Source organism: Solanum pennellii, chromosome 6 (genome assembly GCF_001406875.1).
Source record: "Solanum pennellii chromosome 6, SPENNV200".
Classification (NCBI taxonomy): Eukaryota; Viridiplantae; Streptophyta; class Magnoliopsida; order Solanales; family Solanaceae; genus Solanum; species Solanum pennellii.
In genome coordinates this window covers 54,480,651-54,494,770 of record NC_028642.1, presented here as the reverse complement: position 1 = coordinate 54,494,770, position 14,120 = coordinate 54,480,651, and the positions used below count along the sequence as shown (strand labels likewise).

The window sequence follows — 14,120 nt, the reverse complement described above, 5'->3', positions numbered from 1 at the left end:
TTGGAGCTTTTTCTTTTTTTTCCTCTTTCATTCATTTGTCGATTTCTCTCCAAAAAATAGTAACACTATTTAATTAATTTATTTCAAAAAAAATTATACATTTCTACATTTGAAATATAATTTGAATTTAAATCAACATTAAATGAATAAAATTCATAAACACACAAATATTAGGTAGTGAAATATTTTCATCGAAACAAACTTTCCTAATAAATCACCCCACACGTTAAATCCTTTCGACTTCTTTGTATGCTCATTTCTTTTTATATGAACAAAAATCACTGATTAATTACTCCCTGCGCCATTTTATCAGTTTTCTTTACGTAAGATTGAGGTGATTGTATCGAGTTATGGCAAATCGTAATGTACCAATCCCTCGTCGACAGCTGTACATCGGCGGAGAATGGAGAGAACCGGTCAAGAAGAACCGGATTCCGATAATCAATCCGGCTACTGAAGAAATCATCGGTGCGTCAGATTAGCTTACTCTATTATATCCGTATTTGTATTCTGATTCTACTTTTCACTTTTTCTTTTTCTGTTGAATGTTGGTGAAGCACGTGAAAAACTTAAAATACTTTTGTTCCGATGAGAGATTATGTTTAAATTGGATTTTCAGGGGATATTCCGGCGGCTACCGCGGAAGATGTGGATATAGCTGTGGAAGCAGCACGGAAAGCGATTGGGAGGGATGACTGGGGTTCTACAACAGGGGCACAACGCGCAAAATACCTCCGTGCTATTGCTGCTAAGGTTGTATACTGTTCTGCATTGGCATCTTAATTTTACATATTCATGATTTTTTTCAGGAATTTTATTAGAACCCTGGATATAGGCAGTTACTAGTCCAGAAACAGAAAAAGTTATCTATATTTCAATGCTGATTTCGTAATTATGTATGAGTTCGGAACAGTGTGAGCTCAAATTATACAGGATTTAGAACTGTATTCTCTGAGTTACATCGAGATGGTGGTTCCTTCTGTTTTTGAAGGATTGAACTCAGGTATAGTGTAACTTTTAGGCGTAAAAGCTAGTTGGTTGCCTCTAAGTACGGCTAGTGTGTCGACAGATAATTAAATATTTCTCCATTGAAGGATAGCTAGCTCTGAGAATGTCAGGTCTACTACCTTGTACAAAAAACTAAATGAGTATTGTTTATAGACAAACTATTGAGAATTGGTGTGAAACAAATCTCCAACTGGAGCAAAATGAATGTAGATGATTTGGTTTGAGATTAAAGCATAGTAATAGGTCTAGTGTGTATGTAATTTTACATTAGTGATTCTTCCAAGCTGTGAGCGCCTTTTAGATTGTCCTGAGCACAAATATTTATCTGCTATAGATGCCTGAAAAATAGTGCAGCTGTAGATGTCGCGGAGGATTCATTTTAGGGGCATATACCATACTAATTTGAGAAAACAGAAAATTTCCACTCAAGTAGATTATGTTCTTGGATACTACTTACTAGTGAGCTGCTGTATATATTGCATTTCACCTTGTGTTGGCAAGATATTGGTACATTCTTCAGGACTAATTGACTATTCTGCTTTTCTTTAAATGATTCATTTGCTAACTGTTTTAGAATTTTTTTCGTAGGTACTGGAGAAGAAATCCGTACTTGCAACACTTGAATCCCTTGATAGTGGAAAAACATTGTATGAGTCTGCTGCAGATATGGTACTTTCTTGCATAAATGAGATAAATATATAGTTTGCTTCAACTTGATGTACACAAATTTATTTTATGTGCTGTCTTATATTTCAGGATGACGTCGCAGGATGTTTTGAGTACTATGCAGGCCTTGCTGAAGCTTTGGATTCGAGAAGGAAGACTCCGGTTAATCTTAATTCAGATTCATATAAAAGTTATGTTCTTAGAGAACCTCTTGGTGTTGTGGGATTGATAACTCCATGGTAGGTGCCATTTTTCAGAGCTATTATGTTTTTTCTTAGTTTTAGAAACCACAGATTGATCAGGTAGATGTTTGTGTACATATCTATATACACTGGTTGTTTTCGTGTCATTGACAAGCTAAAAGTAAGTCATTATACTTTATCTGAGGTAGTCTGGCCGTCTGGTTAGTTCTTAAAATGTTGAAATATGGTTTGGAAATGAACAATATTCAGTTAACTAGTTGTCTCCTAGTTCAGCAATATATTTCATTGGAAAAGTTGGACCATAATCCTAATAAATGAACAATCAAGTCAATGATCCTTTTGTTTTAATTATGAAGGAATTACCCATTGTTAATGGCCATATGGAAAGTTGCCCCTGCTCTGGCTGCTGGTTGTGCAGCAATACTTAAGCCATCTGAACTAGCATCAATGTGAGTCCTTATAGCATATCATCTTCATTATCTATATCCTTGATCCGCATCATTTGCTCCTTTAATTAAATGACTCTGACATTCAATTGTAGTACCTGTTTGGAGTTGGGTGAGATCTGTAGAGAGATTGGTCTTCCATCTGGTGCCCTTAACATTTTAACAGGCTTGGGGCCTGAAGCTGGTGGTCCTTTGGCATCTCATCCTCATGTGGATAAGGTTTGCCTGTTTCTTTTTCGAGTTTGCCTTTTGTATATTTATCGAATCTCACATAAAATATGTGGAAATGATTTTTTTAAATATTTGGTCTCAGATTTCATTTACAGGAAGTGGACCTACAGGATCTAAGATCATGACTGCTGCAGCTCAACTTGTTAAAGTACGTTTTGAACGTAAATAAGTAATTTTTTAGGTTCTAACTGGAAAAAAACTAGCTGGCGTGCGGGTGGATTAATTATTGTTAAGCCCTTATTTTTCATTTGCAGCCAGTTAGTCTTGAGCTTGGTGGAAAAAGTCCAATCGTGGTGTTTGACGATATCGATAACCTTGATATAGGTTTGTTCTTTTTAAATTGTACACTCGACCATTTGATTAAGAAGTTAACTTCACCCTTTTGTTTAGGAATATTATCTTGGTTCTTGATCCTATGTTCTTCGTCGTCTAATGCAGCTGCTGAGTGGACTCTTTTTGGCATCTTTGCTAATACTGGTCAAGTTTGTAGTGCAACATCACGGCTTATAGTACAGGTAACAAGTGTTAAATGTGGATGAGGTCCACATATTTAATCACAGTGTTTTCCTTAGGTTAACTCGGTCCTGGATTGGCACTATTTACAATTATCTAGGAAGTACCTCTAAGAACACCTGTGTGTATGATTGATCGTCAAGTCACATCACGTCGTGCTTGGCAGTGTAATAGGAACGTGAAGTTCAACTCTTCAGCACGTTGTGAGAGGGGGTTATGCCTGAGAGAAGATCAACAAAATTGCCATTCCAATTCAAATTCTGTGACATTGTCTTACTGTTACCTGCCTATTTCTTGGAAAATTTGGGACTCCAGTTCATTTACTTTGTTTTCTTATGAACAAAACGATTGTTCAGGGTGGAAAAGATAAGTTTATTTCCTAAACGTGAGCTGATGTGAATTGCTAGGGTACAATTTTTTTTAAAAATTTGGATATCAATTGATTTATCTAATGAAAAAAACTTTATAAAGTTGAAAATCACATGGAGAGTACTATCAAATTACATACTAGAATTCAGTAAATAGTAAAAAGGTGTAACAAATATGAGTATATGAGATAGGATGTGGCCTTCCCAAGAAAAAGATGATCTAGTATATGTTTTACCATACTTTAGCATATCAAGGCCAGACGCGAATGCTGATTACATTATTTCTAACTTACAAAAACTGTAGCATTTCCCGGTCTTTTTGATGTATTCTTTTGTGGTATTTTCCTTTCTATTATCCATCATGTCGAAACTTTTCTTAAAATCAAATTCTGAACATTCCAGGAAAACATTGCTTCTGCATTTATGGACAGACTGCTTAAGTGGACCAAAAACATCAAAATCTCCGATCCTTTGGAAGAAGACTGCAAGCTTGGTCCTGTCGTCAGTGCTGGACAAGTAAGAAATTGCATGCTTTTGGGTAAAATAGAATATTTGGTTTTAACTATAAAGTGCCTCAGAAACAAAAAGTAGATATTTAACAGTGAGTTGACACAGCAACTCATTAGAAGACACTATTTTTGGTTTATTATTTTCTAGCAGATCTTGTAGATGGAGTGGTCACACAATGTGTAGACAATCTCTACGTACTAATTTTTGTTAACCTGCAGTATGAGAAGGTATTGAAGTTCATCTCAAATGCCAAAAGTGAAGGTGCAACCATTCTGTGTGGTGGCGAACGGCCTCAGGTAAAAAAGATCCTTATCTAGCAAAAGGCTGCAGATGCTTTATTTTGTTTGTCAATCTTTTGTAAAACAACTTTAAGTCATCATAATTGAATTGCAGCACTTGAAGAAAGGATATTATGTTCAGCCAACAATTATTACTGATGTTAATACCTCAATGGAAATCTGGAAAGAGGAAGTATTCGGACCCGTTCTTTGTGTCAAAACATTCAAAACTGAAGAGGAAGCCATTGAACTAGCAAACGACACCAAGTGAGAGTTGCCTATTCAGACTGATGTTAACCATGTCTTTTTGTCCTTCCATTTTTACCTTTTTAGTTAATTGGAACTAAGTTTTAGTCATTTTAGTATGTTGTTAATCCCCCCACTTTTTTTCATAGGTATGGCTTGGGTGCTGCTGTTATGTCAAAAGACGTTAAAAGGTGTGAGAGGTTTACAAAGGTGGGAACTAGTATTTCACATTTGCTACAACGATTCCTTCATAAATCAATATCAGAAGGCGATTGACCTGTTGTTAATTAACTGGAATTTAATTTGCAGGCATTTCAGACAGGTATCATCTGGATTAACTGTTCACAGCCAACCTTTAATCAGCTTCCATGGGGTGGTAAAAAGCGTAGTGGTTTTGGACGTGATCTAGGGGAATGGTAAGCACTCATTAATCTGAACTTACGTTGTATTTAAGTGAAAAGCGCACTATACCAAAAAATTCAATGCACAAACTTGAGGCCTCTAATATGATCGGAATGATAAGTGATAATCATTGTGTTCATTGATGCAGGGGTCTTGAAAATTTCTTGAACATTAAGCAGGTGACAGAGTATACTTCTGCTGAACCATTGGCTTTTTATAAGTCACCTTCAAAGAATTAGTAAAAGGGAGTTTGTCCACGAAGCAGTTTTAATAATGTGCAAAACTAAACTCTAGTCTATTAGAATTGTTTATTTTGCTCGTTAACCAATAAACAGTTTTAATAAACCTTAATCGAATAGAGACAATATCAAAGTAGCTTTTCTATTCTATTTTTATATCGTGTTAGGCCCTTCTTTGAATCATGTGAATACGAAATATTTTATACATTCTATCAAAATTCTATCTAAAATTTGAGTTGACTTTTCTAACTTCCCAACCTTTATTTCTTATACATTCTTTTAAAGAAAAAACAAAGAAAGTACCAAGTTGTCCTCTGTGGGTACGCACTTTGCAAAATAATCAAGAGAGAGAATAAAATAGCACCAATATACTCCCTCCTTTTCACTTTCTATGTGTCACATTTGATGTGTAATGTGCTAAAAATTAGAATATAAAGAAAAGGATTATTTTAATTTTGTTTATCTTAAATTAAATACATGCATAACAAAATAAAAATGTCTATATTCAACATATCATATTATCTTGTATTAAAGTATTATTATTAAAAATGAAATAAAAATATAATATAATTTTTTTAAACAAACTAGAACAAAAGTGAAAGTAAAATATACAATTTCGTTCAGACGTTTTAAAAATGTTAACAAATATATAAAAAATATTGGCGGAGAGCCCATCCCTCTTATTCTTGATCTTATGGAAGACATAAAGAAGCGAGCGTATATTAAATCCTTCGAAAGTAATCATTTCTATAAACTTAGCAACATTTTTAAAGAGTCCGTACATTAACCATTTTGCAGAACAATTAGTAGGAAATTTCCTTGATTTATACTATTTAACTTCCTATTCAATTTCCACAGGCAAGAGTCAAGCAAAGCAATACAAAGACTTCAAAAGTCAATGGCTCATTTCCTCTACATTTCATCCAATCACCAAAAGCTTAAGTACCCATTTCCCCTTTACCTTCACTCCATCTCTCTATCCTCAATCTTTCTTCAAAGATTCTTGAAAACTAAACAGTAAAGTTGCAATCTTTAAGCAGCTAAGAAGCAAAAATGGTGAAAATTGGAGAAGGAATTGAAGTCAGAGATGAGCTAATCAAGAAAACATGTAACTTAACCATGGAAGCTCACAATTTATCACCTGGGAAACCTTATATTTACAAGAAAATAAATGGGTCTACTGATGTTGTTTTTGCTTTTGCTGGAACTTTGTCTTTTGATGGTTGGTACAGTAACACTTCTTTTGGAGAGAAAGAGATCAACACCACTCTGTTTCCATCTTTGAGAAGTGTTGGCACTGATGAGGTAGCTAAGGTCAATGAAGTATTTGCTACAAGATTTGAAGACATACTGGACAAATCTTCACTTAAAAATGAGGTATACATACTGGGGTTCAATTATCTTGTTATTTCTTAAAACTCGTTCTTGTTTCAATTTGTTTGTTTTGATTTTGACTTGACACGAAAGAATTGTAGTGTTAAATGTTAAAGAGTAGTATAATCTCATTTCCTGTAGATAATTGTTTTTACCACTTGAGTGTACACCAGTTAAAGAATCAAATTCTGTGTGAGTGTTTAGACAAAGAATTTTTCTTTTTGATTCAACTTTTTTTTTTCAAAAGCATTGGAAGTTCTATTCCTGATAGTTCAGTTTGATCAACTTGATTCCCTTTAGTGGCTTTTATTTATTCCTTCCGTCCTAATTTTAGTGTCTTAGTTTGACTAGACACCGAGTTCAAGAAATAAAGGGAGACTTTGTTGCTTAGTCCTATAGATCTTCCGGTCTTAAACTCCATGTAGAATGTTGGTGGAAAAATTACAAATATAAAAAGAGACTTTTTGGGGCCACACAGGAAAGTAAATCACTTAAATTCTTAGTTGCGCGGATTCTCCACTTTTGATGCCGCACCCGTCTCAAATTCTCCAAAAATACACTACTTTTGGCGAATTCTACACGACATTTTTGAAGAGTCCGAGCAACATAGCTTAAATTGCAACGAGCGGAGTACTAATTATCATGTCAGCCATATAGTACTGATTCCTATCATAAATCCTATCAGGATAATGCCTCTGTAGAGTGTAGACTAAGTTAATGGAAATTAAGCTTCATACCTTCATCTTCGATTCATGGAGTTGTGTTGGTTTTAGGTGGAGAAGGCAATGTTAGAAGGAAGACAGGTAGTGTTTGCAGGGCACTCGTCCGGTGGCGCTATAGCTATTCTGGCAGCTCTCTGGTGTCTGGAATGTTGCCGCACAAGACCAAATGGTGACACTTTACTCCATCCATACTGTATGACTTTTGGACCCCCTCTTGTTGGTAACAAGATATGGTCTCATGCCCTCAGGCGCGAAAACTGGGCTCGTTACTTCCTACATTTTGTCATGAAGTACGACGTTGTCCCCAGAATGATGCTTGCTCCTCTTACATCAATTCAAGAATTGCTTCAAGTAATCTCTCCCTTCATCAATCCAAAGTCCCGGTATTATCAGCACGAGGCTGTTGCACGATCAAGTCATGCATCGAATTTCTTTATGACTGTAATGAGGAGTGCATCCTCTGTTGCAAGCTATGATGCATGTAATCTGAAGGGATGCACAAACTTACTGTTGGAAACAGTTTCCAACATTGTTCAACTTAGCCCTTACAGACCCTTTGGAACTTACATCTTCTGCACTGGGAATAGGAAACTGGTTGTCGTTGAGAACCCTGATGCTGTTCTGCAGTTACTGTTCTATTCCTCTCAATTGAGTTCCGAAGCAGAAGCTGCAGTAGTCGTTCCTAGAAGCTTAAACGATCACCTGTTATATAAAAACGAAATGCAAGATAGCTTAGAGATGCAAGATGTTCTCCATCTCAACAATCTTACTGATATTCCTTTATCTTCAAATGTTGATCCAAGTGATGAAGTTGCAAGTATGAATTCAGCACTGAATGACCTTGGCCTGGTAAGCAATAGATATGGTTAATTTTTCATTTTCAACAGGATTGTCTATTTTGCTCAAGCTAATAGGCGTTTTCACGTTATCTAAATCTCAGAGTACAAGAGCAAGGCTGTGTCTTCGTGCAGCAGGAGAGTGGGAGAAGCAGAAGAAGAAGAACGAGGAAAAGATTGAACAAAATAAGAGAAGCATCAGGGACGCATTAAGCAAGATACAGGAGTATCAGACCAAGTGTGATATCCGTAAAGTTGGGTATTATGACGCATTCAAGATTCAAAACACCGATGATGACTTCAATGCTAATGTGAGAAGGCTTGAGCTAGCAGGTATATGGGATGAGATCATTGAAATGTTGAAAAGGTATGAGCTCCCAGATAGCTTCGAGGGACGAAGAGACTGGATAGAACTAGGGACACAGTTTCGCAGGCAAGTTGAGCCCTTGGATATTGCAAACTATTACAGGCACTTGAAGAATGAAGATACTGGACCTTACTTGATCAGGGCTAGGCCTAAGCGTTATCGGTTCACACAGAGATGGTTAGAGCATTTTGATAGAGTGCAAGCTGGTGCACGTTCCGAGTCTTGTTTCTGGGCAGAGGTTGAGGAACTAAGAAACAAGCCATTTGCACAAGTGCAAGACAGGGTTTTGAGTTTAGAAACAGCTGCAAATGGCTGGATCCAGAGTAGCCTTCTTGGCGATGATATTTTCTTCCCTGAATCTACCTATACCAAGTGGTGGAAAACACTCCCACCTCAGCACAAACAGGCATCTTGGGTATCAAGGAAAATAACTCCTTAGCGCCTTGCGCCCTAATATCTTGATAAAGATGGTATCCCAGCCAACTCACAGACACCTATAACATTCCACTACATATGTTGCAATGCCCCTAATAAGAGCAGCCAGATGGTACTTGCTTCAGATAATAAGAAAAAGATAAAGAGTAACAGCTTTAACATTACTTCAATGAGATTAACCAGATATATGTAGCTCAGATAATTGACGATGTTTCAACTTTCATGAGAACTGCTTTACTTGTATGGTAGATCAGTAGCAAGAATAGCAACAACATTCAAGTATTTAAGTTCGGGATACAACAAACTCACAATTTTTCCATGTACACCGAGAATTTCAAACTTTTTATGTTTTAAGATCCTTCAAGTAACGAAGCAAGCAAAACTTCAATTTTTCAACTTCTAATAGGAAGATACCTAGACAGCATAGTGACAGCAGAAGGTTTCAAATGCACCTTCACCTTGTATGAGATTTTCTTTCCTCTATCTAAGCTATACTTGGGACTCACTGACAGCCAAGTCCATGCAAAAATTTGGAAAAAATAACCTCACGAAACTCGTGAACATCATAATAATGTATAATAAATCATACAGAACAAAACTTTTATCTATCAGCCATGGGAACCATGCGAAGATCTCATGTGTTTTGTCCTTGAAACAAACCAGAGACTCAAAAGGAATTGAACTTCAAAACAGAAAGGAGAAGATTAGCTGTAGCACAAAGTCTTCTGTTCCATGGAAAAGGAATCTACTTGTACCAGGAAAAAGGAAGCAACACCACATAATTGCTGCTGTTTCTCCAAAAATCAATTGTCACACTAACATAATCTTGTCAAGATCCAATAAGTAGACTATATAAAGCTTAGAAAAAGTCTACACGTAAATGTTAGCTTTCAACAAAACTAACCATATTGAAGGACTTGATATTTATACCAGCTTATGAGAAGCTCAAGGTATAGGACATTTTTCGAGATACTTCCAAATGAACACCCCCAAGAATGATCTAATCCACATGTCCAGTGAGCACACAACGAAAGCACAATTTGAAAATAGAACTGTTAGGTAAAACAACAAAGATAACAAAAAATAAGAACGTCAAATATACAGCTGAAAGTCTAATCTCAACAAGGCTACTTCACTTCACAAATCCCTACACTCCCAAAGCGCAAGAACTTAGCATTTCGCAAGAGAATCTAAATATCTATCCCCAAAATTCACTTCTTTATTACCTTGAGGCAGAGCATTGATACATATCTGGTGGCAGTAAACTTATCAGTACATATCTGCCAAACTAAAAGCCCACAATGTGGTAAGGATGCATTTTGTGGTTCGATCCCAAACTGAAGTGAAGAAAAAAGTGAGAGCAATATACCAGTTAACAGCAAAGTTTGAGGCATATATATATATATATAGCTAACAGTCAAGATGAAGAGCCGCAAAAATATTCAAAAAGAAAGATATTTATGCAAAGATTGATGCCCCATTGATCTCTCATTTTTATTCATGGTAATCTGATAGAAGGTGACGAAGTGCTCCAAGAGACGAGGACATTTATACCATCAAATTCAATCTATCTAACCTTTATCCACCTTATCTATTCACATAAGGAGTCTTCTACATCAGCACAAGCATCATATCTATAATGAGAAAAATTATAAGAAAACTATAACAGTTCCCCTGTGCTTTCAGAATCTCGATCCTATATCAACATCTAATGCTAAGAAAAATTGGAGTCTAACAAAGTCAAGCCACACAGAGAAAGAGGACACAACATACACATTCATAGAAAAACAGAATCTTCCTACGACCTTGAGATCATGCTACAGGAACGAGCCACTTTAAACATCAGGCCGCCTGCATCTTTGGTTGTCTCTCCCCCAGCCGTGTCATGTTTATACTGCTTCCTGCAAGCTGGACAACGCCCATCCTCCTCAAGAATCTTCTTGTGACAAAAGAGACAAAGCCTAAATCCGCAAGGACAAGGGAGAAAACTTGTATCGGTAAAATCCAAATCCTCACAGCATATAGGACATGATGTGGGTATTGCTGCACTTTTACATCCCCAGACAGAGCCTCCCCGGCAATGACGCCCTGAATTCATAGGGAAAGTATACTGTTTTGATAAATTAGGAAGACTTTGGGGACGGAATTCATCATCGGGCCTCCACGCCTGAAAGCTGACAGGAAATACAGGTATAGTTCCTCTGCCCTTGGGATTCTGCTGTGATGTATCCATCTGTGGTACCTTCCCGTCAGAAACTTCTTGTTGAAAACTCATATGCATCTGTGGAGCTGAATCCAAGCTAGATTTATGCTGCTCCTGCTCCTTATCAGTGGCAGCTAAAGCATCAGCAACAGCTTCCCAATCATCCAAGCAGTCATCGTCCCCTTCGTTATCTTCCTCACTCATACTTACTGAGCAACACCCACCACTGCTACTAAAACCGCCACTGCTACTACTGCTGCTACTGCCGCTGCCACCAGTGAAATTGGTCCCAGAATAATTTCCTTCCAACACACTACTAGTGTGACTGGTGGGGCTATTAGAAGGTGAATCAAAATCACTGTAGGTGTTCATGTAACCCCCATTTTCCTCTGCTTCTCCTCTCGGCTTTATAGCAAACTTCTTCATCAATTGGCCCTTTTCATTAGTAACCTGCATCCCCTGCTCACAAACCCCGCCCCCACCATTAAGTTCCTGCTTGGAGCCTTTATTCTTTCCTACACAAGCCCCAACCACCAAGAATTAGGCACATAAAAATAGGAAAGCAACATAACTAATCACAGAAACATAGAAAAGTACTAATCTTGAGATTGATTTATTCAAACACCAAATGCAAGTTCTTTTTTTCCCTTCAAAGATTTTAGGCTGTAGTCATATGCAAACAACTAAAGTTGACACGAAGTTTCACTTATACACCTCAAGTAAACTGTGTACCTACTACACACTAACAATACCTGAATTTTGTATCAATAAGACACTTGTTGCTGGCATGGCATAGTGAGTTAAATACACTCATTTGTAGCACATTTAAGGGGTTTATTTGGCAAATTTTGTTCTATTTTTCTCTTATTCCTCCCTATTTTCCAGTCACTACCTCCCACCATTCCCCCAAGCTTAAACTCCTTTAATGGAGGTCATATTTTCCGACTCAAATTTATTCTAGGATATGTGAAATAGTGATTTGCTTTATTTTGTCGTTGACATCCAATTTACTTATCAAAAAGTGAAAGAGCTTCGAAAAATTGTTTCAGCAAATCCATCTACCACCATTCCATGTAATAAAAATCATGATGCTTTATCTTGGACATGTTATTGCAGCTTTTCTGTGTAATGGAGTAATAAACATGCAGAAAATTGACATATTTTTTAAGATCTATTGCTGGCAAAATATTGAAACATTGAGTTCTGCTCTTCCATTGGAGCAATGGACGAGTGGTGTTTGCGGTGAACTTTCTTGCTTTTTGTGGAGGACGAAGAAATGGGAGGATGCAGAGGGCCGCGAAGAGGACAATCAAATGGGGGTGGGGAAGTGGCGGAAAAGATAATGAAAAAGGAGGGGTTTGGCTGTGAAGAAGACAATTTGGATGGGGTTGGGAGGTCTGCTTAATAAACGTGTTTTCACTTTAATTTAGGACAATATTTTAATATTCAAAATTTTAGTTAGTTAGGAAAGTCGTAAATATAAGAAGATACTTAAATGACTATTTTGTCTAGTGTGAAATCTATTTTTACATGATAAAAAAAGGAACTTTCCAGACACATCTTTTCCGGTGTCTCCATTCAAGCAACACAAACCAATTAACTTAACAGGTTGGAGTAAATTCTCCACCCATTGACACTACTTCACTATGGACATCAAATTTTTCAACATAGTCATACCCTAAATCATAATATATGCAAGGCGCCACAATGAGATAGATGAATACTACATGTATATATAGGCCAAGAACTGGGGAACGAATTTTGTTCTTGTTCTTGTAGAATTGTGATGACTTTAGAATCACCACAATTGGTATGACACATATAGGTTAGAAGAAGCCATATGTTCTCCGTACAATTCGGATTTCTTACCTCGTAGATTTGGGCAAAAACTCCACATGTCATTGACTCATTGGTCGCTTTGCTATGTGTTTTGGCCTACATTTTCTTTTTATTTATTTATTTCGGGTGTGACGTGTGCATAACATGATCTAGACAGTTACAGTAACATAACACAACTTAAATGACCAATTAATCCACATAAGAAACGTTTTTGCACACACGCCTGAGACTTTTTATAAGCAGATGCAACAATTATCAAAATAGCACAGGCAAACCCTACTTCAGCTGTTTAAACTGTCTAAGTGAAACTTCGCCCCAAGTGTTGGCATATGACTTCAGCCAAAATTTTAACTCTTCACACCCATGACTAGAACTAACGTGACAAAATATTTATTAAAAAAACTTGGTCATTGTATATATTCAAGTCCAAATTCCAAAGTAATGAATTTTAGCCCAACCAAAAAGGGCAGATTACTAAATACTACAATACATGAAAAGATATGTTAAAAAAGGAGAAACATTAACAACCTTGTGAGAGCCACTGTTCACGTCGAGCATCACGCTTGCTCTGCTTCAACTTAGCCGTCCGATTAGCCTGAAATTCACAGAAAATATCAGAAATACATAGCGCAATCAAATTAGGGGAAAAAATATCCATAAAAGCTTAAAGTTTATCAACATGTAAAAGTAAATAGAACCAAAAAGAACAACAAATTAAACAAATTGTTACCCTTTTTTTCTTGCCAAAATCTCTGGAATTAGAGGAAGCGACAGGGACTGAAACGTTGACAATTGAATCGGAAACCATTATTGTTAGCGGAGTGAAATCTGTAAATCAAAAATTTGGGAAAAACCCTAAAATTGATCAGAGAAATATATCTGAAGAATTTAGGTGGATAGGTTTAGAGAGAGAAGATAACGGAAATTTGCTTTGTGTAACGCTTGGCTTTTTCAATATTAGAAAAGTTCTTTACTTTACTATATATAAAAAAAATTAATCTACCCATATTGCCCTTGGTTGTTACCAAATCTTTACTGCAACCCTATTGTTTATGGAAAATAATCTTTTAATTCCTCAGAAATATCATATTTTATTAATGAGATATTTTATTGTTGTTGAAATGTACATAATCTCAAAAAGGACATTCAATAAAAAAAAATATTATCTTGTCCTAGTTTGTATGATATTATTCGGATTTTAAAATTCAAAACAAGAAAGTCTTTAATTGTGATT

General features: G+C 36.4%; 3 protein-coding genes across 3 annotated transcripts; 2 read left to right on the top strand and 1 right to left on the bottom strand.

The window, feature by feature from the left end:
• The first annotated feature begins 157 nt into the window (after nucleotides 1-157).
• On the top strand, nucleotides 158-5,266 carry LOC107021296 (betaine aldehyde dehydrogenase, chloroplastic-like). The gene is made up of 15 exons (XM_015221924.2): nucleotides 158-468; nucleotides 620-753; nucleotides 1,597-1,677; nucleotides 1,765-1,913; nucleotides 2,234-2,326; nucleotides 2,419-2,542; nucleotides 2,637-2,702; nucleotides 2,809-2,878; nucleotides 2,993-3,069; nucleotides 3,838-3,951; nucleotides 4,164-4,241; nucleotides 4,339-4,490; nucleotides 4,619-4,679; nucleotides 4,779-4,885; nucleotides 5,020-5,266. The coding sequence occupies exons 1-15, from the start codon at nucleotides 351-353 to the stop codon at nucleotides 5,108-5,110; spliced, it is 1,515 nt and encodes a 504-aa protein (XP_015077410.1). The 5' UTR covers nucleotides 158-350; the 3' UTR covers nucleotides 5,111-5,266.
• Nucleotides 5,267-5,753: 487 nt separating this feature from the next.
• Nucleotides 5,754-9,240, top strand: LOC107021031 (protein EDS1-like). Its single transcript, XM_015221601.2, has 3 exons — nucleotides 5,754-6,487; nucleotides 7,258-8,055; nucleotides 8,147-9,240. The coding sequence occupies exons 1-3, from the start codon at nucleotides 6,164-6,166 to the stop codon at nucleotides 8,846-8,848; spliced, it is 1,824 nt and encodes a 607-aa protein (XP_015077087.1). The 5' UTR covers nucleotides 5,754-6,163; the 3' UTR covers nucleotides 8,849-9,240.
• Nucleotides 9,241-10,301: 1,061 nt separating this feature from the next.
• On the bottom strand, nucleotides 10,302-13,851 carry LOC107021080. The gene is made up of 3 exons (XM_015221671.2): nucleotides 13,617-13,851; nucleotides 13,415-13,481; nucleotides 10,302-11,562 (listed from the first exon to the last, which is right to left on the bottom strand). The coding sequence occupies exons 1-3, from the start codon at nucleotides 13,692-13,694 to the stop codon at nucleotides 10,643-10,645; spliced, it is 1,065 nt and encodes a 354-aa protein (XP_015077157.1). The 5' UTR covers nucleotides 13,695-13,851; the 3' UTR covers nucleotides 10,302-10,642.
• Nucleotides 13,852-14,120: the final 269 nt, after the last annotated feature.

Bases quoted from the DNA above. Each gene is read 5' to 3' on its own strand.
- LOC107021296 (XM_015221924.2), top strand. From the start codon at position 351: ATGGCAAATCGTAATGTACCAATCCCTCGTCGACAGCTGTACATCGGC. The intron at 1,914-2,233 runs GTAGGTGCCATT...TTAATTATGAAG, and splicing joins GTGGGATTGATAACTCCATG to GAATTACCCATTGTTAATGG. The intron at 2,543-2,636 runs GTTTGCCTGTTT...ATTTGGTCTCAG, and splicing joins CTCATCCTCATGTGGATAAG to ATTTCATTTACAGGAAGTGG.
- LOC107021031 (XM_015221601.2), top strand. From the start codon at position 6,164: ATGGTGAAAATTGGAGAAGGAATTGAAGTCAGAGATGAGCTAATCAAG. The intron at 6,488-7,257 runs GTATACATACTG...TGTTGGTTTTAG, and splicing joins AATCTTCACTTAAAAATGAG to GTGGAGAAGGCAATGTTAGA. The intron at 8,056-8,146 runs GTAAGCAATAGA...TCTAAATCTCAG, and splicing joins CACTGAATGACCTTGGCCTG to AGTACAAGAGCAAGGCTGTG.
- LOC107021080 (XM_015221671.2), bottom strand. From the start codon at position 13,694: ATGGTTTCCGATTCAATTGTCAACGTTTCAGTCCCTGTCGCTTCCTCT. The intron at 13,482-13,616 runs GTAACAATTTGT...TGTGAATTTCAG, and splicing joins ATTTTGGCAAGAAAAAAAGG to GCTAATCGGACGGCTAAGTT. The intron at 11,563-13,414 runs GTTGTTAATGTT...GGGCTTGTGTAG, and splicing joins TGAACAGTGGCTCTCACAAG to GAAAGAATAAAGGCTCCAAG.